The sequence below is a fragment of the Erithacus rubecula genome (assembly GCF_903797595.1).
Source record: "Erithacus rubecula genome assembly, chromosome: 5".
NCBI lineage: Eukaryota > Metazoa > Chordata > Aves > Passeriformes > Muscicapidae > Erithacus > Erithacus rubecula.
This window is the reverse complement of record NC_136687.1, coordinates 25,663,774-25,689,961: the sequence shown is the minus strand read 5'-3', so window position 1 is coordinate 25,689,961 and position 26,188 is coordinate 25,663,774. Positions and strand designations below refer to the sequence as shown.

General features: G+C 37.0%; 1 protein-coding gene across 7 annotated transcripts in view; it reads left to right on the top strand.

The window, feature by feature from the left end:
- CLOCK (clock circadian regulator) overlaps nucleotides 1-26,188 on the top strand; it is a 65,388-nt gene that overhangs the window by 14,343 nt on the left and 24,857 nt on the right. For 5 of the 7 annotated variants that reach the window (XM_079306134.1, XM_079306135.1, XM_079306133.1 and 2 more), the window contains 6 exons: nucleotides 15,710-15,818; nucleotides 17,994-18,084; nucleotides 19,738-19,797; nucleotides 20,202-20,350; nucleotides 24,226-24,317; nucleotides 25,604-25,693. In XM_079306134.1, coding sequence (XP_079162260.1) covers nucleotides 18,038-18,084; nucleotides 19,738-19,797; nucleotides 20,202-20,350; nucleotides 24,226-24,317; nucleotides 25,604-25,693 — 438 coding nt within the window. In that variant the 5' untranslated portion in view covers nucleotides 15,710-15,818; nucleotides 17,994-18,037. Of the gene's footprint in view, nucleotides 1-15,704; nucleotides 15,819-17,993; nucleotides 18,085-19,737; nucleotides 19,798-20,201; nucleotides 20,351-24,225; nucleotides 24,318-25,603; nucleotides 25,694-26,188 lie in introns of all 7 variants that reach the window. The other 2 variants (XM_079306137.1, XM_079306136.1) reach the window with 1 other exon arrangement.

Genomic DNA, 26,188 nt, shown 5'->3' with positions numbered 1-26,188 from the left:
CCAGAAGATTTCCAATATTCAATTAAGATTTCTGTTGACAGGAATGTTTAAACCTACCAATATAATCATTAAAATCCACCTGAAATTATTAAGCTTGCAGCAGGAGAAGCAGCAGCAGCATTTTGAAACTGTTTGAAAAATATAATTGACTTTAATAAAAACAACAAAATAACAAAGTTATTTGCAGTATTTAATTTCTTCAAAATTGAGATAGAAGCCTCAATTTCAAATGTAGAAAAATGCTGAGAGTCACAATGGGAGTTGTAAGCCAGTAAGTTCTGAAGACTCCTCATTATTTTAAGTACTCTTGGCTTAAGAATATTTCATTGCTATTTTTTAATGTGTTTGCTGTAAGTAAACTGTTTCAAGCTTTAATGTGTGCTTAAATACAATACTGCTGTTTTCATTGCCCTGTTAGCATATGGCCTGAATGTAAAATTTATGTTAGTTTCAAGATTTCCTGTAAATATTGATAACTTTTGGTATTCCATTCCTCAATACCAGTGTTTCATAGCCTAGTAGCAAGATCCTATGTCTTTGAAACCATTCTCACAATGTGGTAAGCAGAAGAAAATTAAATAAAACCTGATGTAATTTTGCTTTTTGGTAACTGATACATTAATTGTAAATGGAAATAGCTGTAATACTTCTATAAATATTTTTAGTGTTGCTTTTGGAGACTTAGATGATCTAGGTCAGATTTTGTTAATTAAGTGGGAAAAGAGCCCTTTGAGTGATGGAACCATCCACTGTGAAGGGGCCTTGGTCCCAGCAGTGAGTCTCTGATGGTGGGAGTGGCTGCCAGAGTGGATCCCAGGCAGAAAGGAAACTTTCCTTAATATTGGGATCTCAAGAGTGCAGATAAGACTTCGAGGGGCAGAAAATAAGCACTCAGAAACATGTGTCTTGGTACATAGAAACAATGTGGTCTGATTGTTCTGTGAAAGAAAAACTTGAGAACTGTAGAAGATAAAAATTTTAAAACTGAGGAAGGGAGTTTGAAGTCACGCAAATGTAGCAAGTGTGGTCCTAAGTAGTTGATATGATTTTTTTTTTTGTTGAGTATTACAGATAGAAAAAGGACTAATAGTTCTCACAGAAATGACTTTGAGGACTCATTTGAAGCATTGTAGGGTTTAAATAGGGTGTCAGGATAGAATCTGAATTACCAAAATACAAAAAGGAGCTGAATTTGTGACCTTTTCCCCACCCTTAATCTTATCTTGAAAATTATTGTCTTCAATAATGTAGCTGCAAAGTTTATAAGAGCTTGGTGTGGAATTTCCTGCTATGTGTTGATTTTCAGTCAATATCATGCTCTTAGAATATTTTTGAAAGAATGGGAGACACATGATAGAATTTTGCTATGAGCAGTGAATTAGTCTGCAAGGTATTGAAAGCCTTCATTATAAAAATTCCAGTGCATGAAGAGTAATATTCTCATCATAATTAATTAACTTAATTTACAATTAAATTGACTGGAGCCAGTATTTTGAAGATGATACTGATATATGAAAAAAGGAATTTGTTGTTTGTCTTCTGCTGTTTCTCTGGTGACCCTCAAAAGGTGATTTCAGTAGGTTTTCTGGACTTAGCTTAGCTCTGAAAGCTTCAGAGGAGAGAGTGCATGCTTCTACTGCACAGGAGAATAAAGAAAAAAATTGTAGTCTACATAAATAGATAATGTTTTAGAAGCACAAAATGTTAAAAAAATGTTAAATGTTACAGTAGTACTTTAAACTGCAATTTTTCTTTGACATTTGTTTCCTGAACATTCAGAAATTGTTGCGTTCAGTGCTCTGTTTGAATCAAGTAAAGATACTCTTCTTTTATTTCTGTATAAGAGTATATGCAGAGTGATTGCACTAAAATGAAATTAAATTTGGAGTTGGCTTTTTATACTTTTTCCTATTGCTGCATTGCTGTTTCTGTTTAGTTCATGCAGCACTATCTCTTTTGTTACAGCAATGTATCATCTTTTCTACCTGAAAATGTTCAATGACAGAATAAATGCTGGCTGATTCCATTTCCTTTGAATTCTTCCTTGTAGCAGGGTGGAAAATATACCCCAAGTGGTTACTGAGTGTTTTGCCAAAAGTTTCTGGGGACAATAAAACTAAACTTGTTTTGTCTTAGTTTTATTCATTCTTCAGCCAAGAGTTATTTCCTCTCTGTATCAGTTGCAAAACTCTTCTGGTTTGTTGCTTTTTTGGTGGTTTCTGTTTTGGTTTAGTTGGTTGGATTTGTTTGTTTGTTTGTCTTTTTTTGGGAGGGAGTGTCCCCTTTCCCTGTTAAGGCACTTCTTGCCTTTGTAATATGGAGTACTTGTAAGTCTTGCAATCACTGTAATTTTCAGTTGAGCCCAGATTCTTCTGTTGGAAGTTCTGACAAAAAGAGTAACTCCAGTATTTGCTTTAGTGAAATTCAAGTCTGGAATTCTGCAAGTATAGTGTTGAGTTTTTGTTCACAATATAAGCTTGTATTTTTAATAACAGATAGCTGTGTTGAGGGGTAAACTGAAAAAACTGACAGACACTAGAATTCTAGAAAATGAAGTTCTTCTGTTAAAACTTGTTAACCATAGGAATATAATAGTATAAGCATGCTAATACAGAAGTGTGTTTTGTCACATATTTTTTTGATAGAATCATAGGCTTAGTTTGGAAGAGACCTTAAAGATCATCTAGTTCTAATCCCCCTCCCCCATGAGTAGGGAATGCCATTCACTAGATCAGGTTGCTCAGGGTCACATCCAGCCTGGCTTCAAACACTTCCAGGAATGGACTATCCACAACTTCTCTGGAAAACCTGTTCCAGTGCTTCAGCACCCTCTGAATAAAGAGTTTCTTCCTAACATCTAATCTCAATCTTTGCTGTTTTAGTTTTAAACTGTTCCTCCTTGTTCTATAATTACCTGCTTGTGTAAAAAGTTGTTCTCCATCTTTTTTAAAAACCCCTTCAAGTACAGAAGGCTGCAGTGTCGTTTCTGTGGAGCCTTCTCTGCTTAGGCTGAAGAATCTCAGCTCTCTCAGCCTGTCTTCAATAGAAGAGGTGCCCCAATCCTCTGTGGCCTCCCCTGGGACTGCTCTAGCAGGTCTGTGTCTTTCTTGTGTTGAGGATCCAAGAGCTGGATGCAGTCACCTCTTCTCACTGGCCTTCATCTGGACATAGAGACATTGACTACAAAGTCTTCTGGCTGTGTCCATCCATCCAGTTAGTTTTCCCTCCAATAGTCCACCATGTAAACCTATGTCTCTCCAATTTGGTCAAAAGGATGTGTGGACCATGTCAAAAGCCTTGCAGAAGTCTAGTTAGATGACATTGGTTGTTCTTAACCTTGTCAGCTTCATCATTGCTTCATCATTGAAGGCCACCAGATTGGTCAGGCACGACTTGCCCTGAGGAAAGCCTTGTTTAAGCACTTGTATGTGCCTTAAAATTGCTTCCATGATCTTCTCAGACACAGAGGTGAGGTTCATTGTTCTGTGGTTGCCTGGATATTAATTTCTTCTTTTTTTATAAAATAGGACTGATGTTTTTCCAGTCAACAGGGTTTTTGTCTGACTGCCATGGCTTTTCAAATATGATAAAGAGTGGCATGGCAGCATCATCTCATCAGCCCAATAGACTTGTGGCAGTTCATCAGGTAGTCTCAAACTTGCTCTTCTCTTACAGTTGAAATACAATGAATTGACCATCCCCTAGTGCTTTCCATGTTTTGTTTGGTTATTTTTTCAGCTACCTCATTCATTTTTCTTTCATTACCACTTTGTGGTCTTCAAAATGATGTGCAGGAGTTCTGAGGAAAGTGGTAGGTGGAGGTAGGGAGGAGGAGCTGCTTGTTTGGCAATTTTTGACTTGGACTGCACTTCAGTGTTGTAGCTTAAAATTTTCCAGTTCTTCATTTTATGGAAATGTGAAGTCTCACTTTTTTCTTTTAGAAGATGCTTTCCAATGAAGTACACTGCCTACTCCATTTTTCAGGCAGGCAAACAGTCCACTCTTCACAAAAGCTTTACAGAATAATTTAGCTGTGCATGAGTCACCCATGCTGGGAAACTTAGGCACCAGAAGCACTTCCACAGCTGCACAAATCATGGATTGTGCAATCAACTTATAAAAAATAAAGTAATGACTAGCACTAAATATTTTTGAAGCGTTTTATTTGCATGTATGCATGTATGTGATACAGATAATTAAGTTTCAGATTAAATACTAGCTTTGCAAGGCACCTGTCATATGTTTTTGGATGTTGCTGTTAGCAACTGTTGTCAATTTTTAAAAATTATGTCCATTTGGTATACCTGTACAATTGTAAGTGTTAGAAGTAGCTGCTGTTGGTGTAAAACATTAATCAGATTTTCTTAGTTTCAGATTACTAATTTAGAGGAATATCCTTGTATAAGTATCTGTACTAAGGATCATCCTAAAACCATCCAACTTGATGCTAATGTACATGCTGTTTGATAAATAGGTTGACAACTAAGCAACACATCAGGTATATATATTTCCATTTTGCTTGAGATTCCCATTGACTCTGAGTTGGTTTTCATAACCAGAAGCTGATCTGTGAGTCTGGATCAATATGTAAGAATGAATCGCATTCTGCCCAGAAGTTTAATTTGTCATGGGTTGTCATGTGAGAGGCAACAGCACATAGGAGACTAAAGATGTTTCATTTAAATATGGTGCAGACTTCTTAAGTAGTAACCACAGTGCTCATTTCTTTGAGCACAAATTTGAATCTTGTTTTTCCTAATTTTGCTCTCTGATTATGATTTAACAAATGGTGTAGGTCAGCATGAAATGCCAAAGTTGCTGAAAGATGTCTAACCTGGTGATTTGCTGCTTCTTCTTTCCCTGTGCCAGCACAGCTTTTGAGCAGCCATATGGTGAAAGAAACGTAGTTGATGTAGCTGAATGAAACAAAATTTGAGTTGGTTTGGGACTTGACCAGTTTTTGGCTGTGTTGACTGATCACATATTAATGCTAGCTGAAAAGAAGGAATTTAATGTAGTCATGAAAATGAGTGGTCAGAGTAATGATCTAAGGCTAACATTGCACAAACTCTTGGCTTATCAAAGAGATCAGTTTAAAAGTGCTTACAAACATAAGTAGCTGTTAGGGTGTCAAGTGCCTGGTCTCTGTAGCCACATAGTTACCTGTGTGGTCTGTGTATTGCTCTTGCTGTCTTTCATGTGGTAATTCTTCATCTGTGGACAGATTCAGAGGAAGTACTTAGTCTTACATCTCCCACATTCTTGGTAAATATGCTTATCACGAGTTAGGAATAAGTCTTTGTCTCCTATTTAGAGTAAACCAACCAACCAAAGAAAAAAGGGCGAAACAAAATAAGCAAAAAAACCCCAACAAAACAAAACCAATTACAAAAATCCACTGAGTTAATTCTTTTTAGTTGTCTGGCACGGTGTGCCAGTTCCCCTCTGACCTCTCCCTCACTTTTTTATGTGGGCATAAGTGAGAAGCAGTAAGATGTTTCTGGATATGCCAGACATTTGTAACTTAAAGGAGTAAGTTGATGACATAAAAGAATTTCACGTCCCTTAAAATTGATAAGACTCATAAGCTATACCTTTATGGATGTAAAGGGTGAGGATGAAGTAGGGCAGCAAGTAAGATTATAGCCATGGACTTCAGGAGAGCTAATTTTGCCTCTCAGGGATCTTGAAAAAAATCCCATGGAAACAGGAGTCCAAGGGAGCTGGTTAATATTCAAGCATGACTCCCTCAAGGCTCAAGAACAATGAACAAGAAGTTGGGCAAAGTGGGGCAGGAGACCTGCATGAATGAATAAAAAACTGGTGTCATTTTTCAAGTATAACCAGGAAATACACAGGAGGAAGCAGGGGCAGATTGCTTTGGAATCACTGTAGAATGCTTGTCAAAGCAGAAACAAGACCACAAAGACCAAGACCCACCTGAAATTAAATCTGACTGAGGGTATTAAGGACAAAAAGAAGGGCTTCTTCAAATACATAAATAATAAAATAAAAAGCTGAGATAATCAGAGCCTCTTACTAAGTGGAAGGGGACCCTGGTGACAGAGGATGCAGAGGAGGTGGAGACACTGAATGCCTTCTTTGCATTGGACTTCACTGACAAGACCAGCTCTCTGGAACATCTGCGTGGGGAGGCCAAGGTAAAGGAATGTTGGAAGGAAGACTTTCCTTCAAGGAGGTCAAGGAGGATTGGGTTAGAGAACACCCAGGTAAACTGAACATGCACAAGTCCATAAGCTGTGATGGATTGCATGAACAAGTGCTGAGAGAGCTGGTGGACACCACAGTGAGGCTGCTCATGAGAGGTCAGGGCAATCAGGACAAGTACCTGAGGATTGGAAAAAAGCAAATGCCATCCTGGTCTTCAGAAATGGCAAAAAGAAAAGCCCAGAGAACTACTGGCCAGTCAACCTCATCTCAATCCCTGGAAAGGTGATGGAATGTCTCTGGAGCCCATCTCTATCCATGTGGGTGACAAGAAGGTGATCAGGAGCATGGATTCACTAAGGGCAAATCATCCTTGGCCAACCTGATTGCCTTTTACGATGAAACAACTACCTGGAGGGATGAAGGAAGAGCAGAGGATATTGTTTAACCTCAAACAAGACCTTCAACACACTCTCACAACATTCTTGTAGGCAGACTCAGGAAGTGTGGCCTGGATGAGTGGATGCTGAGGTGGATTGAGAACTGGCTGACCCCAAGAATCATTGTCAGTGACCTGGGGTCTGGCTGGAGGCCTGACACTAGTGGTGTCCCCCACCATTCAGAATTGGGAATTGTTTAACTTATTCATTAATGACTTGGGTGAAGGGGCAGAGACATCCTCAGCAGGTTCACTGACATAAAGCTGGAGGAGCAGCCAATACCCCCAAGTGCTGTGCAGCCCTTCAGAAGGGGCTGGAGACTGACCTGCTGGACAGCACTGTACAGGGAAGGATCTCGGGGCTCTGGTGGACTCACTGTCCATGAGCCAGCCATCCATGAGCCAGCCAGCCATGAGCCAGCCATCCATGAGCCGGCCATCCATGAGCCAGCCATGTGCCCATGTGGATGAGAGGGCCAGTGGTGTCCTGGGGTGCACTGGGAAGGGCATTGCCAGCAGGCTGGGGGAGGTGATGTCTGCTCAGCCCTGCTGGGGCCACATCTGGAGTGCTGTGTCCAGTTCTGGGCTCCTCAGGAAAAGAGAAACATGGAGCTCCTGGAGCAGGTTCAGTGCAGGGCATGAGATGAGGAGATGAGAAGGGGATTGGAGCAGCTTTCTTGAGAAGAAAGGATGAGGGAACTTGGCTTGGAGAAGAGACAGTTAAGAGGGGATCTTATGAATGTATCTAAGTATCTGCAGGGAGAGTTCTGAGAGGATGAATCCAGGCTGTTCTCAGTGTTGCCTAGCAGTAGCACAAGAGGCAATGGGCAGAAACAGGAAGTTCCACCTGAAGAGGAAGGGCTTCTTTACTGTGCAGGTGAATGGGCCCAGGAACAGGTTTCCAGAGAGTCTCCCTCACTGGAGATACTCAAGAACTGCCTGGACATAACCCTGTGCCTTTATGCTTTAGGATGACCCTGCTTGTGCAGGGAGGGTGGATGGGATGACCCACTCTGGTCCCTCCCAGCCTGACCCATTTTGTGATTCTGCGATAAGGGCATTGGGTGCAGAAACAATTTGTGTAACTGTAAATGATTTCTTGCAGACCCTCTTGGTTAGCTGTTTGCTTTCTTGATTTTTGGAAAGTTTTAGAATGGCATAATGAGAACAGAGCAGGAAGTTTTGACTGAAGTTTTCTCTTGATTAGTCAATTTTTTATGTAAAAAAGTGTAAGTGTTCATTTGAATGTGAAAATTAATAAATCTTCATTGAGTGTTTTTTTCTGGATAGAATTTTAGAAAGATTCATTTGTGTGAATTTCATCACCTCTTCTTAGCATCTTTTCCCACCTTTTAAGACATCTGCTGCTAGAAGTTTGGCAGTTGATGTGCTCACGTCATGTGTAGGTTTGTAGGTTATTTCAGGAAGAGTAATTGAGGTGGATAGCTGAACGTTGTTGCAGTAATAATAGCTGTGATAAAGTCTCATTTCCTAAGTTTAAGCCTGCCTGTTTCTATCAATATCAGACAGAAATTTTGCATGGAATAGAAGAAGAATGTCCTTGGTGTTATCTTGCTTTGAATGTGTAATAATTATGTCTGTTGAAATTGATAATTAATTTTCTCCAGGGCAGTTTGCACAAAGTAGTTGACTTTCTGTATTTAGTAATTTTTCCCTTTTGTTACTGAGGTAGAGGAAAACCAATGTTTGACTCTTTGATCTGTCTCATTTCTTGGTGAATTAGCATGTTTATTTTCCAGTATAGGAATTAAATGTTTAATAAACTTTTCTTCTTTGGTTTGATTTAATAGGATTCTTTGTAGTATTTTTGCTTTGATGAAAATGTGACAAACCATTTTAGAAAAATTGATTGTTAAACTAACACTTGTGTCTGATACAAAACATCTAAAATTCATAATGCTCAGTTTCGTAAGTATGTAGATTTTTAATTGGATTAATTATTTCAAAGTGTTTTTAACTCTAGGATAGATATCTGGGTACTGTATTTTAAAGTTTTCTCTTTGAATTTCTGTTCATATTGAGAAATCATTAAGTGAGGATTTTTTTATTGTCTGGTAACTTTATTCTGTAGAAAAAAATTGATTTGTGTGTAGTAAATAATTTCATGGAATAGTTTTAATATTCATTGGGAATTTAAACTTTGGAATCTGCATGTGGAATTTTTTCACCTTTTGAACTTCTGAAAAAAAGTGCCAGTTGTCTACCTGCTCAGTTATATCTGAGAGGCTAGAAGGAGGAAACTTGGTTTTATTTGTTCATTGTAAAATGTACCAAATGTAGGTGAGTCCTGTTAGAGAATAGCAGACTGTGGATTTTATACCATCTATAGCACTTTTTTCCTCTGCACAGTGAACTTTAATTTAGGATCTGTTCTTCAGCTGGCTGGCTAACTGCAGGTTGTATCTCCCAGAATTCCATTAAAGGAAGTGGAGATTTACACAGGGATGTGAAAGTTTTCAGTTTTGGAGTGTAACACTAACAGGTTAGTAATTAGCCTCTCTTGATCTGAATTCCTGTTGTGAAGTACTGGTTTGTTTTAAGCACCATTTAAAGAAACAATAGGTGTACTTTTAAGCCAGACTTGATTATGAAATATATATTGTATTTTAGATGTGCAAACACAGCACATACTCATGTCTAACCCAGGTACCCTGTTACAGAACCAGGAGTGGGAGAGGTGGCTGAGAGATGTAGCTAACAGTACAGAGAATACTGTTTTTAGCTGTGCCAATTTTCAAAGATAGATGGAGCCACACTTTTAAAATACAATCTTTATTATTTTGTTCTTATTAAAATTACTGTGTGGTATGTGCGTTCTTTTAAACACATAATTTCACAATCTGCTTCAGTGTGTGGCCAGAGATAAAGAGGTGTGCTCCTCCAGGGAAAGCCAAGGGTGGAGCCTTAAAAAAATGGGAACAAGTGGGATCATAACATGTAGCCACTATCTTTTTTTTGTACACTAGTTGCACATGAGTGCAGACATCATTTCTGCCACTTACTCTTGGAGCTTTGTTATTGAAGGAAGATAATCTCTTGTAAGGAACTGTGTATACAAATAACTGAGAAAATATTTTAGGTGAAACTACAGAAAAATAGCAGCTGTTTCTTATGGCTAGATTATTAAATGCTACCTTTCAAATTTATCTTATAAACTTGGGTTTGTAGTGTACTTATTGTCATTTTTGTTTTTCTGACTTGGGGTGCTTGTTCACTGATGGCTCCAAAATTTGTATTGTATCACTTTCTTTTAGTATCTTTATTAGTTATTTGATGGAGGCTCATAAACAGCACCTTGGGTGTTTATAAATTTAGTTACTTGGAATCTTGGAAGGTGAAGATAATACAGGCAGCCTGGAAAGGGATGGAGGAGGGGAAAAGGCCTGGTAAGTGCTTCAGCACCTCCCAGCCAAGGACCAATTATTAGACACCTGGCAACCTGCTGAGAGCTTTCCTGGTCACCCCCAGGGAGCTGGAGGGAAGCCAGGCTCAGGCAAAGAGCCCAGATTGCTCACGAATTCCTGGTGAGGTGGCAGGTCTGAGGATGTTTTGAGAAGCCAGTTTGGTGAGTCAGAGACCAGATCATTGGGGTGCATGGACAAGTGTGGCTATGTTTGAATGTATCATAAAATAGTTAACGTTGGAAAGCACCATAAAGAGCATCTGGTTTCAATGTTTCTCTTTTTCCAGTCAGCTGGAACTTAGCTTGATTGCCATGACTTCTCAAATATTATGGAGAATGGCTGTGCAAATACATCAGCCAGTTTCCTCAGGACTCCAGGGTGCATCTACCAGGTGTTATAGACTTAAGTGCATTCAGGTTCTTCAGGTGATCATGGATCTGATCTTCCCCTACAGTAGAAGGAACCTTTTTCTCTAGTTCCTGTTTTGCAGTCCACCCATTCAAGAAGTATGGGAAGAGGTTGCAAGCTAAGACCTGTAGGTGTTAATTCAGAGAGACTCTTGACTTACAGACTCCAACACAGACCAAAGCAAAAAAGTTGAGTAGCTTAGCCTTCTCCTCTGTTGTTACCAGTTTACCAATCTTGTTTAGTGGGTGTTACCCTCTTCTTTGACCTTCCTTTTCTGATTAATATGCTTGTGAAAGTTGATCTTGTTATTCTTTGCATCCCTTGTTAAGTACAGCTCCAGCTTTGCCATGGCCTTTGTCATCCCATTCCTTCACAACTGGACTGCATTCCTGGATACCTGTCCTGGGACAGAGTAGAGGGATGTATTTATATCTCGCACTTTGGTTTGACCAGCAGTCCCTTCTCATCCTTGCTAGACTCTTGCTCCCAGTTTCTTGTGCCTGGAGATCATTAAGTCTTGTACTCTAAGGAGGACATCCTTACAGATCTGCCAGCTCTGTTGCTCTCCTTTGTGCCTGAGGGTAGTTTTCCTGGGGTTCATATTGGCTAGCTCCAGAGGCCTAACTTTACATCCCTCAGGACTGCAAGCTCCACCAGCAGTCCCTGTAGCCCAGGTGAAGGTCTGAGGCTTATAAGAGCTTCCTTGCTTGCATCTTCACTGCAGTGAGATGCACTGTATCAGCAAGGGAGCTGTGGGGCCAACTCTGTGTTGGGTAAGGGGAAAGAGATACAGACTGCATAGAAGGGTAGAAGAGTGACTGCAGAGCAGCTAGTCTAGCAGAGATCAGCCCAAATGATCTGGAGCAAAGGAGTGATGGGCAGGGTATTTTCTTTTTGTGTGCACTAAAGAGATGGAAATTACATACGTATGTCAAAACTGTAATCAGTCCCAAGTCCTAGAGAAATCTCTCTCCTGATGGTGGATCAGTCTAATACAGGAAGCATTAAGGAGAGAATTGCTTTCTCCTGTATTCTTCATAATTCATGTTTCTATGAAGATGTTATTTACAGTGACTTTGGAGCAGATTTGTTTGACCAGCTTGTTTAGGCCCATTACCTTGCCAGGGAGTAAATAGACCAGGGCACATCTGTGTGACAAACCATTTCTAAGAACTTAACCTCTCTTTACCTCTGTTGTCATGTTTTCTGCTACTCAGGGTGATCTGTAGCCTCTTCCAGCTCTGTGGACTGTGTATGATGGTACACGAATAGTATGCACTCTTTGCAATTTATAACTCAGCTAAATTGGTGATATCACTAACTACTACCATAACAAGCCTTCTGACAGGCATTTAACCTCTCCTGTAGACTGCTTGGACTTACCCTCCTCCCAGAAGTCCTTCAGTAGCAGACATGAGACTGCCTTTCAGGTAATGGCAATTCACACCACCAGTCTTCTGTTCTACTGCACTTTCTCCATTATATATCCTAGAATACTCCCTGAAAGGGTTATAAACCTAAGGAAACTGCTCATCCACAGCAGACTACTCAGGGCCACTCACAAATTTTCCTGTTAAAAGCCATCTGGAATACATCCATGCTAGAAGCAGGCCTCTCATTGGTTGTCCTGTGGAGCACTGGAAGATGAACACCTGCTGCTATAGCGTGTTTTATCTCAGGAAATGACATTTCTAGGATGTGTCATCGCTTCTGCACAAGCACAGACCAAAAACTGATTTGTTGATATGCTAGACAAGAGCTTGCAATATGTGACTATTCCCAGCTGCTGGAATAACTGGTTCAGCTGCAAAGTTTGAGCAGTGTTCCTTGAAGTTCCTTTTGGCCCTATCTTTTGATTATTTTTCCAATTGCCCCCCTTTTTTTTTTTTTTTTCTTTTGAGGTAAAAATGGAGACATGTCAGTTTTAAAAACACAGTATATTCACAGGCAGTCTTTGATTAGCAAGAAAAGATTAATCAGTAATTACCCTAACTTGCTTTCTGTTGGTTTATATACCATTGCGAGCAAAGGAGCAACTAGCTTGGAACCTGCTTGCTTGTTCTGTTAGACCAAATTATATGTTACTAGAGAGCATTTACCTGTCTAAAAATCTCTTCTGTACAAAATACTATGGTTCCTGGAGAGAAAATAAACCATAGCAAATTCTTCCTATTCTCCCCTCTACCCCACCTCCAAAAAAGAGAAAGGTAAAGAGAAAAATGGCTGGGCTGGAGGTAATCCAGTGAAGCAAAAAGCAAAGTGGAAAATATGAGTGATAGTGATGGGCTATTCTGGGCAGGAGATAATGGCTTGATCTCTGCTTGCCCTCATTATGGTATAATGTCCTAGTAGAGTAAAACCTCAGAAATTCATAATCCAAATGATCAGAAGGTCATGGAAAGAAGTATCAGGAAGGTTTGTAATTATCTTCAGAATTGCTGTAGTGAACAGGGCTTCTGCTGCTGTGCTTACATTGGGAGTCAGGCTCTGCTCAGCTGTTTACTCAATGTGATGTTTCTGCTCTTGGTCTTTCTTACCCTGGTGGGTGACTAATGTTAGAGCTCTGCAGGACACTGGGTGTTGTGGCTTTGATTCTTTAAACAAGATCTTCCCTACAGCTAATCCTCGATGATTTTAATAACTAGTTTGCTTCCCTGGCAAAATTGGATTATAGCACAGAAATCGGGTTATATTAAAGAAGTTAATATGTTTCTGTTTGAAGAAACTGTAGGGTTGGAAAACTCTATTACTTGACATGTTTTTTGTGTGATATTCCTGGTATGAAATTATTTCCTGTAATAATACAAGTCACCTCACATTATTTCTGAGGGCTGTAATCTACAAAATCATGTAAGTATTACTTGTGTGCCATGACATAAATCAAGGCTTTTTTGTAAAAATATTTTGTACAGTATAAGGGCAGTACTTACTCTTCTTCAAAAATAATTAGCAGTGTTACCATTATGGTGAAGTACTGAAGACGTAGGGATTTCAGTCACTGGCTCTACACAAAATTAAATACAGGCAATGCATTTACCATTGTCCCACTCATTTTTCAGTCCAGTCCTGACAGAATATTTGTCATTAGCAAGACTGTACTGTAATTTCGTAGTTTTTTCCAATCTTTGAATATGTTTCCAATATTTAATATTACCAATGTGCATTCTAATATTGATAATAAAATTGGGGCTGAAGGTATTGAAATTCTCTGAGTCTTAAAAAATGGAATTTTTTATCACATGGTGTGGACTTTATTACCTTAGGTTGGATTATGGCTTTTTACCTTGTAACTTGCTCAGAACATTTTTTATTTGGCCAAGCAATGACTTGGGACCCAGTAACTTATTGCCTCTCCATGAGTGGCAAGTCAGCATAGTGCAGAATTCACAGTATTGCTAGTTTTTGCAATTTTTCTACAGATTGAGCAATTTTGTGTAGTAATGGTTTGCACATCCATGGCAGCAGCTAAGATTTTTGATTAAGGACCTCGGATTCCTTTAAGATAGTAAGGTTCTAGCTGCCTTGGTTACAGAAAAGTTGGAAAACATGTCTAAATGTGTTCAAAACACACAGGATCAAGTGGCAGACACACATAATTTTTTTTTTTTTAAATTAATGAGTTGTGCAGACAGAATGATGACCTTTGGACACTTGTGGCTGCCAGTGCTGGCATGTAGGCGTTTTAACCTTTCTGCTGGCTTTCACAGGCATGCCATTTCTACTGAGTTACAGATCTGTGTGCTTTTGGCAACAAAAGTGTTTCCACTGGGATTAGGTTCTCTTTTGGTCTGATTTAAGCTTGCTTGTGTTCATTTATGATAAAAGCATATTCCTTTCCTGCTCTTCTTAAAATGCCTTATTGAAATGTGTGTAAGAGCTCCCTTTTTTGACCTTATAGAGGATGGCTCTGTGATTAAGACCTGTGATGTTTATCATAAGTATGTAATTGTGGTTTAAAAGAAATGCAGAGAGGTGGTCTAAAATTTTCATCATTAGAACTCTGTTAGGCACTAGGTGAGAGCTGGCAGAGTTGTTGCACTACAAGCAGTTTAAAAACACTGGTTTCATGTTGCAGACTTCCATGGGACTCTTTGTCACTATTAATGTTTGCACTTGTCAAATGGAACAAAACAAAATAGGAGAGGAGGCTGTAAGCACCTAAAAAAGTAGGTCAATGGGCCAGCAGGTTATTTGGCCAGACAAGAGCAAGTGGCTTCATTGAATCATGCTGTAATTATTTCTCTCCTGTTGGCAGATTGTTCTTCTGTGCTTTAACTTCCTATGTTAATGTTTGCATCTGTATCTTAACCCCGTGAGATCCTCTGTTAGGTGCAGAAGGTACTTAACTTTTCAAATCAAATAAGTGATAATTCTGGTGTTTTCCATAAAAATCAATGCATTTATGAGTAGCATAACTTTAGTTTATAGACTCCGACTTCCTTTTTAGAATTTAATACACTTTAAAAGAAATTTTTTCATCAATGGAAGAAGTACATAATTGCAGTGAATTTGTTTTAAGACCAGTAAGCAAGATAGATGGAAATAGGTATGAGGGGAAAAAACCTGATTTCGTGTAGCTTAAACATTTGGAAAGCAGCATAGTTCAGGGGAAAAAACTAGAAATTAAATGTAATGGTATAAAGAGACTGGAAGTAGGTGATCACTTCTATGAAGTCAGTGGTGAGTTTTTGTTTGGAAGAAGTGCATTTGTGAAGCAAGTTTGTGATACATTCTAGGAATTGATTTTAAAGTAGGTTTTGAAACAAAATGTTAATAGCTGTGTTTGAGGGAGAAGCAATAATGCATAGGGGTAACTTTGCTAGTTGTCAGCATCAGCATTCTACATGTGCTGGAGAAGATGTAACAGAGAAAGCCAGAAGACATGCTAATAAGAACTTCAGTGGAAAGATGTTTAAATAATGGTGTGTAAATACACTTTTGGTAGTAAGTGGATGTGAAGATGTAGATGTTATGAGTGATATCAAGTACAAAAGTGAAAAGGACATCAAGACTAAAGATAGCTTAAAGCCAAGTTGAAACTGTATCAGAATATCCTGCTTTTCAAGAGAACTTTAAAGGCATGTTAATTCAGATAGTGAAATACTTGAGATATTTTTCATAAGTAGAGTATTGCATTTAGAGATTACTCTCATTTAAATAATTGATTTATTTATTAAAATTGCTTTGTTTTCTTTATTAAAAAATGAAGTAGATAATTTTTAAACCCACTGATTTTAAAGCTCTCCATTGTTATTTTTTGACAGTTCAGAATTTGTTTTCTTCAGAAGAGGATACATCTAACTCCACATTGATCTTCAGATTTTGAAGCAGATTTCATCCCTAAACCTCATACTTGAACAAGTCCCAAAGTGTAAAAGGTAAAACTGTGTTCTTATAATTAATAAGGTTCCCTTGGCTATCAGTTATCAACACTGATGGGCTGACTAGCAGTTTTAAGTAGTGTCTTTTGTTCTCCAGAACAGGACTGAATTTGAATCTTAGAAATAGACATAGTCCTTTATTTACCTAGTGTTTACTTTCAACTTGACTGGTCTTAGTGGCATTATCTCTGCAGTCTTATCTTTGGCATGTATAAGCACTGAGAATATTCAGTGTCTTGAAGATTTGGATGCAAAGACAGAAGGTTCAGACTTTGAAAGATGAAAAACCAGTGTACCAGAGGTGCATTTCCTGTACTTTTCAGTACTTTAAACTATTTGTCTTGGATACCAGGTCTAGGTTGCTGGTTCTGACATAGGATCTGTAAATTGTAGTGAATGATTTTATTGAATTCTGGGAATTGAGTGCTCTGTTAAAGTGAAAAATACTTTTAAATTCTAATTTCGCATAATGAATACGTCAGTTATGTCACAAATAAAAGTTTTCTATATTTAGCTGTACCGGTGTTTTTCTTTTACAGATTAGGATTAGTGTATAATTTATCTTATAGAAGTTCATATTGCTCTCAGTTTCTATAATTTTAGGTACCATTTTTATACAAAAATTAACATAGGGCTAGAAGTGTAATTAGTTTATAGATGTATCATTTAGCTTACATGGTAAGCACTAATACAAGTTTATACCTCTTGTCTTGATTTTAACTTGGTTCCATGCCAGTCGTGATAGTTAGCTTTTACTGCTGAGCAACCTGTCTCTTGTTGCCCATGGTTGACAAAAAATCTGATATTTCTTCATAATTTACTTTTCTTGTGCCATTTATGGCTGATTTTCAGATGGCACAACTCTGTTACTTGGCCTACTAATTTGGGGAATGTAGTTTGCTAGTATGTCCAGTGCAGTTGTTGTTTTTAAGAATTGAAAGGAAGAAGTGGTTGCTGCCAGTGTCTCCATAGCATTAGATTTTGGAGGGTGAAGGCAAGACAAAGGTGGTCTAATTGAAGAAGTGGGGTGTTTTGACAGAAACAGCAGCACACTTTGTGATGTGCCTTGAAAGAGGTTCTGCTGCAATGCAGCTCTCCCAACTACTTTCCTGTTGCACTCCAGTTATGAAACTTGGTAGTGAAAAATGCTATTCTTGTGAAGAAAACCCACACATTATGAGGCTGTTGTAGATGCAGAGACAGTTTAGTTGAATCACAAGCTTTCTTCCTCAGTTTCCTCATCAGGCATTTGCTGCCATAATTCTTCTGGTGTTGATACTGCAAGTTCCACTGGTTTTAATACTTTCAGGAACAAACAAATATTTCTCAGAAAACACTGAGTCACTACATGGACTAAGATAATCTTCTTTGAAATAAATATCTTTTTTGCTTTTAAGTCTGTAGCCTACTAAAAATTCTTGAAGATCGGCAAGTTCAGCTCATATAAAACTTGCTGCATGCAGTTGTTCCTTAATTACTGCCAGTGTTACAATCTTGCTGCTCCATGATGTGCTCCATGCTGTCCTCTGATAACTGACTTTTTCATGTGGAAGAAACCAGCTTAATTCTATTGTTCTGTGTTTGAATTTGGCCTTTTCCTAGCCTGTGTCATATTCCTTTTCTCACTGTTAATATTTTGGTCACATTCTTAACTCAAAGTCAAAATGCACATCTGGAAGATTAAATTTCTCACAGTACAGAGTAGAGGTATCTTTTCACATATCTGTTATATGATATATCATAGATATGATATATATATGATAAATTAGAGTTGTAAAGTACTATATCCCAAATGCTTTCTGTTTGCACTGTTTCTAAATAGAATGTGCTGCTAAGTGTATTTAACATCTGTTCAACCTTCAAACTTATGAGGGTTCTTTAGGAAAATTGAAAAAAAAAATTAAAAGCTATATGTGAATTCAGAGTAATAGAAAGGTTTGTATTGGTTCAGAACAGACTAATTTACTGTAGCCTTTAATAATGTTCTCTTGAACTCTGTTGTGTAAAATGAGATGCTAAGGCCCAGGTTATGCTGGTAATGGAGACTGCTTTAGAGAAGGTTGGAAGAGAGAGAGGGGGAAGGATTAGGAGCAAATGAAAATGTCAGTAAGCTCTAATGAAGAATATTGTTTTCCCCTCAGTCACATTTTGATATTTTTTCTTCTCTTACAGGCAAGCGTACAAATGTCTACCACAAGACTAAAGTGTGATATGTTATGTTTTTTACCATAAGCACCCATAAAATGAGCTCCATTGCAGACAGGTATGTTAATAGATATGGAGAGTTTGGGGATAATATAACTGTTCAGTTTTCTTAAATAGTTCCTCTTTGTATAGTGAATACATTTAAGTGTTAACTTATACAAAAATTAAAGAGTGGAGTTTTGGTTATTTTAGACGAAGTTAGTTTGGTTGTTAGATGTGTCATTTTGTAGTCACTGGACATAGTGATTTCAGTTGCTTGAGGTTAATCTTAAAATGCATTACTTGTTTTCAGCCATGGAAAAAATCTGTGTGAGTTGAGCAGGTTTTTAATGTTTACTTGAACTTTTAATTTTTTAGTACTTCAGTTTTTGATTAAGGAAAGCAAATACACTTAAATGATTAGTTTTGCTGTAGATGATAGTAAAGTGACCTGCTGACCTATTTCAAGGGAAAAGTAATAGCTGAGGTATGTTTTCTACTTGATTCCTTCAGCTGCACTCTTTTAGCAGCTTAGGTGAACATCTGTACTTAATATCCTGTATATTACCATTTTTTGAGACTTGGAGGAATTAAATTTTCATCTAATTTATGTCAAATTAAACAAATTGAAAAAATAAGAATAAAAGCAAAGGGTAAAATTTCTGTAATGCTTGTCTAACTTGTCAGTTGTCCTAGTGAAATTTTGTGGCATCTCACTTAAAGCTTCAGCCTTTTAAATATATGAATTGGTTCTAAAAGCTTATGTAGTAGCACACAAAATAGTAACTTCCTAACATCACTGTTTAAAATAATGTGCAGTACAATTGCCTGATGGTTTATAAATCAGAGAGATGAGGTAAGCATTTTAGAAAGGTTATTTGGCTTAAGGGAAGGAAACATTAGGATAAGAAATTCCACAATAGACACGCAGAGGTCAGTGTGGGCAACACTAAATAGACTAAAAGCAGAGAGAAGTTAGAGAAATAACATGTGAAAGTCCATTATACAGCAGTTTTGGAAAACAGAACAATTTTGACTTGAATTTCAATGCAAAAGGAAGTGAAACAAAGGAATTGTATGATGGGTACTGAGGCATCTTCAAAGGAAGACACATTCTTATTTTAGCAGTAGATGGACAGTTGTAAAGCTAAGAAATTTATGTGATACTTATCGAGGAAACAAATAGTTACTGTTTGACATTGATATTAACTGTGTATTTATGAAATTACATGTGTGGATGAAGTACAGTGTATTCCTTAGGTCTCTTCCACTAATAATATTTCATAGTTTGTGGAAAGTACTTTTTCAGTGGTTGGAATAGAAATTGCCAGTAAGTAAAAATAAACGACATATGTCCTCTCCCATGTTTTCAGAAGGGTATGGTAATACAAGTAATCAAGAAGATAGAAAACCAAATTTAAGCTTTGTTCAATTAAGTGTTTGTAAAGGGCTGTAAGTTCTTTTGAGAAACAGTCTGAGAATCCTTTGAGTTGTGTCAGAAGTATAAGGTTTGTTTGCTTTTTCTTTAGCAAATGCAAGCAGAACATAGAAGACAGCTTCAGGTTACTGATGATGGTCCTCATGAGGCATCACAGTAAACAATTCTTTGCTTTCTTGATGTAATGCTGATGATGATGAATAGTCAGCTCTTTCCCCTTCCTCCTTTTTTGTGATTGGGCTTCAGAGGAGAGGAATTTCCTCTCCAACATTTATTTCTTTTTGTTTCTTTCAGAAATGATGGAAGCATTTTTGATGGGCTGGTGGAAGAAGATGACAAAGATAAAGCAAAAAGGTAAATTTCAAAGTTATTTAAAGCTAAGAAATGTCCTATACTTGTACACTTTAAATTACCACTGTAATTTCTAAGCAATAAAACAATTACTCTTATAAATGAACATAGTACTTAACATCATTTCTCCTACTGTGATTTTTCAGATATATTGTATATTTGTAATTTTGGTTCAGTTATTTGTGTTTTGGAAAAGGGTACTTTATTCCTAAGGCTTTGCTGCACTGTTCCTCGAGGAGGAAGCCATTCTTCAAAAATAATGTCTGAGATACTGAGGAGGTGTTTTTGCGATAATTATCGCAGCAGAAATTCGTAAGGGATTGTTTGCATCAAGAACCTGGCAGTAATATGCAGCTTATAAGACAGTCTGATAGTTTTTATAAAACATTTTCTGGTTTGCTTTTCAGGGTGTCTAGAAACAAGTCCGAAAAGAAGCGTCGAGATCAGTTTAATGTACTTATCAAAGAGTTGGGTTCCATGCTTCCAGGTAATGCTCGGAAGATGGATAAATCCACTGTGCTGCAGAAGAGCATTGACTTCTTACGGAAGCACAAAGGTAACAATAAACATTACTTAGGAATTCTTAAAGTGATACTCAGTTATTACATAGAATATTAGAAATTTTGCAGCTCCTTTAAGGAATTTGTCAAAAAAATGTGAAGCACTCCTGGAGAAAGATATTCTTAAGATCATCTAGATAGCAGAGATGCAACTGTGTTTCTGCTAATACTTAATTTCTTTTGTCCCAGAGTTGTCAATGAAATCTGTTTCACAAACACAAGATCTGTTTTTGAAATAACCTCAACGTTTTTTGTTGTGAACACATTGGTGCAAGTTAAGGTTTTGCTTCACAGGAAAACTGCTGATCCATTTCAGTGGAAGTACTTGCTGGAAATAACTTGCTGTTTAGATAAGCCTGGATTGAACAGTTGTTCTGTCTGGGTTCTACATGAAGCAAGCTAAATCACTGAAAAGTAGTCCAAGAGAAGTCAGTGCTCCTTCTTGTCATGTCAAATGCCTACACAACTGGCTGCTTAAACAAAGGTGATAAGGCAATAGGCATTGTGGTTTCCAGGAATGTTTCTGGGTTGTATCTTGACAAGAGAAAGTGAAATACAGGGGCATAGAGATGAGGAGTAAGGGCATTTTGGCTTCTTTTTTTGTTCCTTTTAGCTGGGGGAAAAAAAGCCAGAAAAATCTATAAATACTTTTAGCCAAACACTTAAAGTTTTAAAATGTACCCATGGATATATAAGGCAATGGGTGTATGTGTGTGTTGTTTTTTAAAGGTCATATGAAATGTCAGAATGGTCAGTATCCTTGAACATAGTTGATATGTTTTGTTCCTCTGGCTGTTTGCAACAGCTGATGGTGGGATATACTCAGATATGTTGTACTGAAGTTTGTTACAGGTTGTTGCTTCTGTCATGTCAAAAATTCTTCCACCAACTATACTCTTGTTTACCACTGTTAGATATTATATATATTAAAAAATCCCTATTCCTGCTCCTACACTTGTTCTTAATCTGGCACCTTATGGTTTGCTCTGCCAAAAATAAGACAAAAGTTGAAGAAAATTTATTATTTTGCTAATAAAATAATTTCCTTGGGTGGTTTCTTGGAATGCATACTAACTAGAAAGCAGTAGAGTCAAAAGAAGTAGCTATAAAGTTATAAAATAAGTAAAGCTATTAAGTGGATGTATAGTTATGTAATTATCAACAATATGTGTGTTAGTTTAAGATATGAGAAATGCTTTTCTATGCCCTAGCACATCTCTTCCATGAGTGTTAATGTTTCCAGTAACACCAAATGTGTACTGAATTTTGCTATTAAAATTGTAAACATGACTTAAATGAAAAAGGAGGGAGGTATAATTTGTATGAGAATTCATAGGTTTGGGGGTCTCATAACAAAAAGAAAAGCAGTATGTAGGCCCCTCTTCTGTAAAATTCAGTTTTTTAGGTTATAAGGCTTTTGAAAATTGGTTCTGTTTAAAAATTGCTTTATCTTGTGTTGGTGATTCCTGACATAAAATATAGAATGCAGAACAAATGTGTGTCAGCCAGCCAGCAGCAGCAGTTGTATTTTTTTCTTCAAAGTACTTTCTGAGTTGATTTTTTTTTTTTTTAACAAAGGGGCAAAAAACAGCTCTGGAGATGGTTTCCTTTTAGGGCATGGCACTTTTGTCCTTCACTTGGTGTGACAGTATGCAGCTCTGTGTGACTGCACATACCATATTAAGTTCCCTAAAGCTCTGGCTGTCAGTGCTTACTAGTATTGCTGTGCAGTGTTTTACACTAAAATGTTTTTGGACAAAATATTGGCAAAGTTCAGAAGAATGTTTTATTTCCTGAAGTGCTTGAATATGTTACAATAAAGAACAATGACCTAGCAATAAATGGATTGTTCAGCACCGAGTAGCTAAACACACTGGAATTGCATCACTGGGAACTTCTCCTTTACTAATACTGTCTGTCATCTTTCTTTGAATTTCTAAACAAGAAAGTTTTAAAATTAGTAAATACTGAGGAATTTAGCTGTGGGTAGAAAAATTGCAGGTACTCCTGCAACCCACAGAGAAATGATGCAGATCTTGGCTTGGCTAGCAGTTTCTTTTGAGAATTGTCAGTGCTGGTGTAGTTACTTCAGATACAGAACTTGAGGACTGAAGTTTAATGTGAAAGTTTGGTTGTGCTCCTCTTTCTGTTAACTAGCCCAGGAATGTTACCTTACTGCCATTTATCTATGAGTGCAACCCTCTGACAGAACTTCCAGGCATTTTCTGAAGGTACCAAGTGAAACAGGTTCTTTGTGTTACTTCGGCTGTTTGCCTCTATCATATTTGCTCTAATGATGGAAAATGTAAAAGAACACCTGTGCTTGTGGTATTTCAGTGTGGCTTGTTAGAGGCATGAATTTCAGCTTTTATTTGGCAGAAATCCATTCTAATGAAAAAGGCAGTCTTTTTAATTCGGAAGTAGGATGGTTATAAGGACTGGAATGAGCCACTGAATTGGACTTTTCCAGTTTAAAGTGAAGATTATCTGTGTTCTGTGGAATGAATGCTCTAAGTTCCTGGAATTTTGCCTCCACTTTGGTGGCAGAGCTTTTCATTTTCATTTGACTTGCCTCTCAATGTTCAGTATCTTTTTGCTGACTGAAAAGCTGCATTTGGGGTTATACTTCAGTTTTCTTTGTTCTCCAACCCACTCTTTCTGCTTTGTGCTATTGTTCTGAAACAGCTTGGAAGAGCCTGATGGATTTATGTTTTGTGAGATCTGATAATTGGAAAGTCTTATTTGTTGATTTTTTTTTTTTTTGTTTTCCACCTCTTCTTGCAGCTTTCCACTTTTGGCCAGTTTCTTGCATGATGTTGCTGTTGTTTGCTGTTCTTTTAGTTAAGTCTAAAGCTTTTTTTGTAAAGTTTTCCCCCTTCAGTGTGGTAAACAAAATTGCAGACTGCTCTAGCCCTTTACATATTTTACTCAATTCCAGGGTTTCTGGCTCTTTAAGCCATCTGAAGTTAGACTCTAGCTTATGGTCTTTGTACAGATATGTCCTTTAAAAATAAAAAACCTTAAAGAATTGGTTTGGTTCTTTTGATTTGTCTAAATACTTGATTACTTGTCCAAGGTTGTTCTTACGACCAGCACTTCTGTGATACTCTTGTTATTCATCAAAACTGGAGCATTATGAGGTCTCACTTCTTGTTTCAGTTCTGAGTTGATAAGGAAGCACCACTTTCAGAACCCAAGGTCAGGCTTTGCTTAGCAGCTGTTGATTCTCTCACCTCTATATGGAAGTTAATCTATGTATTTCTGAACTCCTGCAGGATTCTCTACTTAAGATTCATCTATGTCCAGATTAATCTGTGTGTTTGTAATATGCAGGAATTCTAGAGTGGAGTCTGTCATACAGCACTTAACAATCTTTGTTGAAAAACTACTCTTTTTAAAGTGTAACCAGAAGAGAGCAGGAAGAAGAAAAAGGGCAAGGACAATTTTTTGTGCAAGGGTTAGAATGACAAGGATTTTCCAAGATACTTGAGCATTAGCCATTTTAATGACATAAACAGATCAGGAATCTTGGCTTTCTAAATCTTTGTAAACAACACTCTTAATGAAACATTTTTTGTAATCTCAGAGGAAAGCGTACTATTTTTTCATTTATCAAAGTCCATTACTTTAGTATTACCTTGAAGTCTGGCAGGACTGTATAACCAGCATAAACTGGTTGAAGGAAAGAGAAGATAAATTTAATTATGACATGGGAGAAGACATTTATTTTCTTTTTAAGGATCAATATCTATATGCAATGAATGAATAACAGAGGAGACTGAAGAGCTTTCTGCTTTTCTTAATGTGTATATGTAACTTAGGGGGGAAAATTGAGTATTAATCCTTTTACTGTGCCTGTGTTTTATTGTAGAAATTACTGCACAATCAGATGCCAGTGAAATTCGACAGGACTGGAAACCAACATTCCTTAGTAATGAAGAGTTCACACAGTTAATGTTAGAGGTATATTATTTCTGTTTTTCTGGGAGTAGAATAATTTCTCATTCTATTATGAAATTTTTCAGTTTGATGACATAGCTTTTTATTCTTATATTTGGGTTTTAACTATTATATTTTAATGAAGATAAACCATGAATAAGCCTATGTTTTGGGAATTTCAGAAAAGCAGGTTTTCTTTGAACTACATTTTCAATTAAATAAACATAGTGAGTGAGCAAGTCTGTAAATGAATGTATTTACTGTCCAAGTGGATATTTTAAATTATCAACATACAATGCTAGAAAGAATTATTATGTGTAAATTAAAATCGTAACTATGAAAAAGGCATAACATATCCATGTAACTTATATATTTTTGTAAACAATAAGTAAGTGTTCAATTTCTTTACATGATATGCTTTCCAAAACTGGTATGAGAGCATTACTTTGCTGAAGATTACATGAATAGTTGCAAAAATTCCAGAAAGCAATTTTAAGGTATTTAATTGAAAATGAGCATAAGTCATTTATATCTTGTTAGTGAAACAATTTTTAATAATAGTTAAATGAAAAATATTACAAATTATCAAACACTTTCTTATTTTCATTCCATAGTTGTTCCATCTGTGCTTTGTTACACAGATACAAAAAAAGTTCTGGGTTTTGATATTTAAATTTTTTTTTTTAAATCCTCTGATACAATATTTTTTTTTGAAGATGTGAGCTTAAAATTTCCTATTTAGAAATAAGTTTTGTCATGCTTTCGTTGGTAGCTTTTAACTGAAACGTTGTGCTGTATTCAGTGGAAAGAAATTTGAGTTCAGCAGAAGATAAGGCAGTCAGAACTGTATCTCATAAGTTTCAAGTCTCAATAAAATCTGGCTGCAAGCATCTTTCTGTGAGACTGGGAATACTGATATTTTTAAAGCCTGAAATTTATTGATTTTGCTGGCTCTTTTACTTGTTCTTCTCATATTTTTCCCACATCTTCTTGCTTTTGTCTCTAGCTCATTTTTATGAGCTTTCTGACATCTAAAATGGTGATGGAATTAAAAATAACAGGCAGGCAGAGTGGGAGTTGGAGAAAACAGTGGCTGTCTATATATGTACTTTCTTCTGAAACCACAGATTATTTAGCAACAGAATACTATGTAAATTGTAATGCTTCTAGTGTAAAAACAACATTAAGGATTTTTCTATTATACACTTAACAAAGATATGTCTGCATCGTTTTCTGTATTGAATATAGCTTAACATTTTTAATAATCGCTGTTTCTTTTTTATTTAACTGCCCATTATGTTTAATTTCAGGCTCTTGATGGTTTTTTTTTAGCAATTATGACAGATGGAAATATAATATATGTGTCTGAAAGTATAACTCCCTTACTTGAACATTTGCCAGTAAGTAATGAATTTGCTTTCAGTACCGTATCGGTTTGTCTGTGGTTGATGGGTGTTCTGATATGAGTCCTAATTAATTGATGGACTTTTTGACATTGTAGGGCAGATGTATGCTTTGTTTTAATGTTTCTGTTTTTCTTCAGCACAACTGCTTCCTACTGGTCTGTCTTCTATATTAAACATTTCCTTTGGAAATGCAGAATGCAGTCAGCACTCTGTTAGAAAGGATTATAAAGTGCCTAGCATCAGTTTCAATGTAACTGAAGTAACACAGTTGTTTTCAGGAGACCCTTTAGAGGTCACAGCTTCTACATGAGTCAGAAAAAGATCTAAATAATTGAAATTTTTTAAACTACTTTTTTACTTCTTTCTTGACAAAGTGTTCTGATGAATACATTGCTGCTAGTTCTGCTTTTGAAACTCAGAACGTATTTTTGGGTTTATCATATTCACTTATCTTTAATCTGGGTGACATTGCTCACTGGTACATGTAAT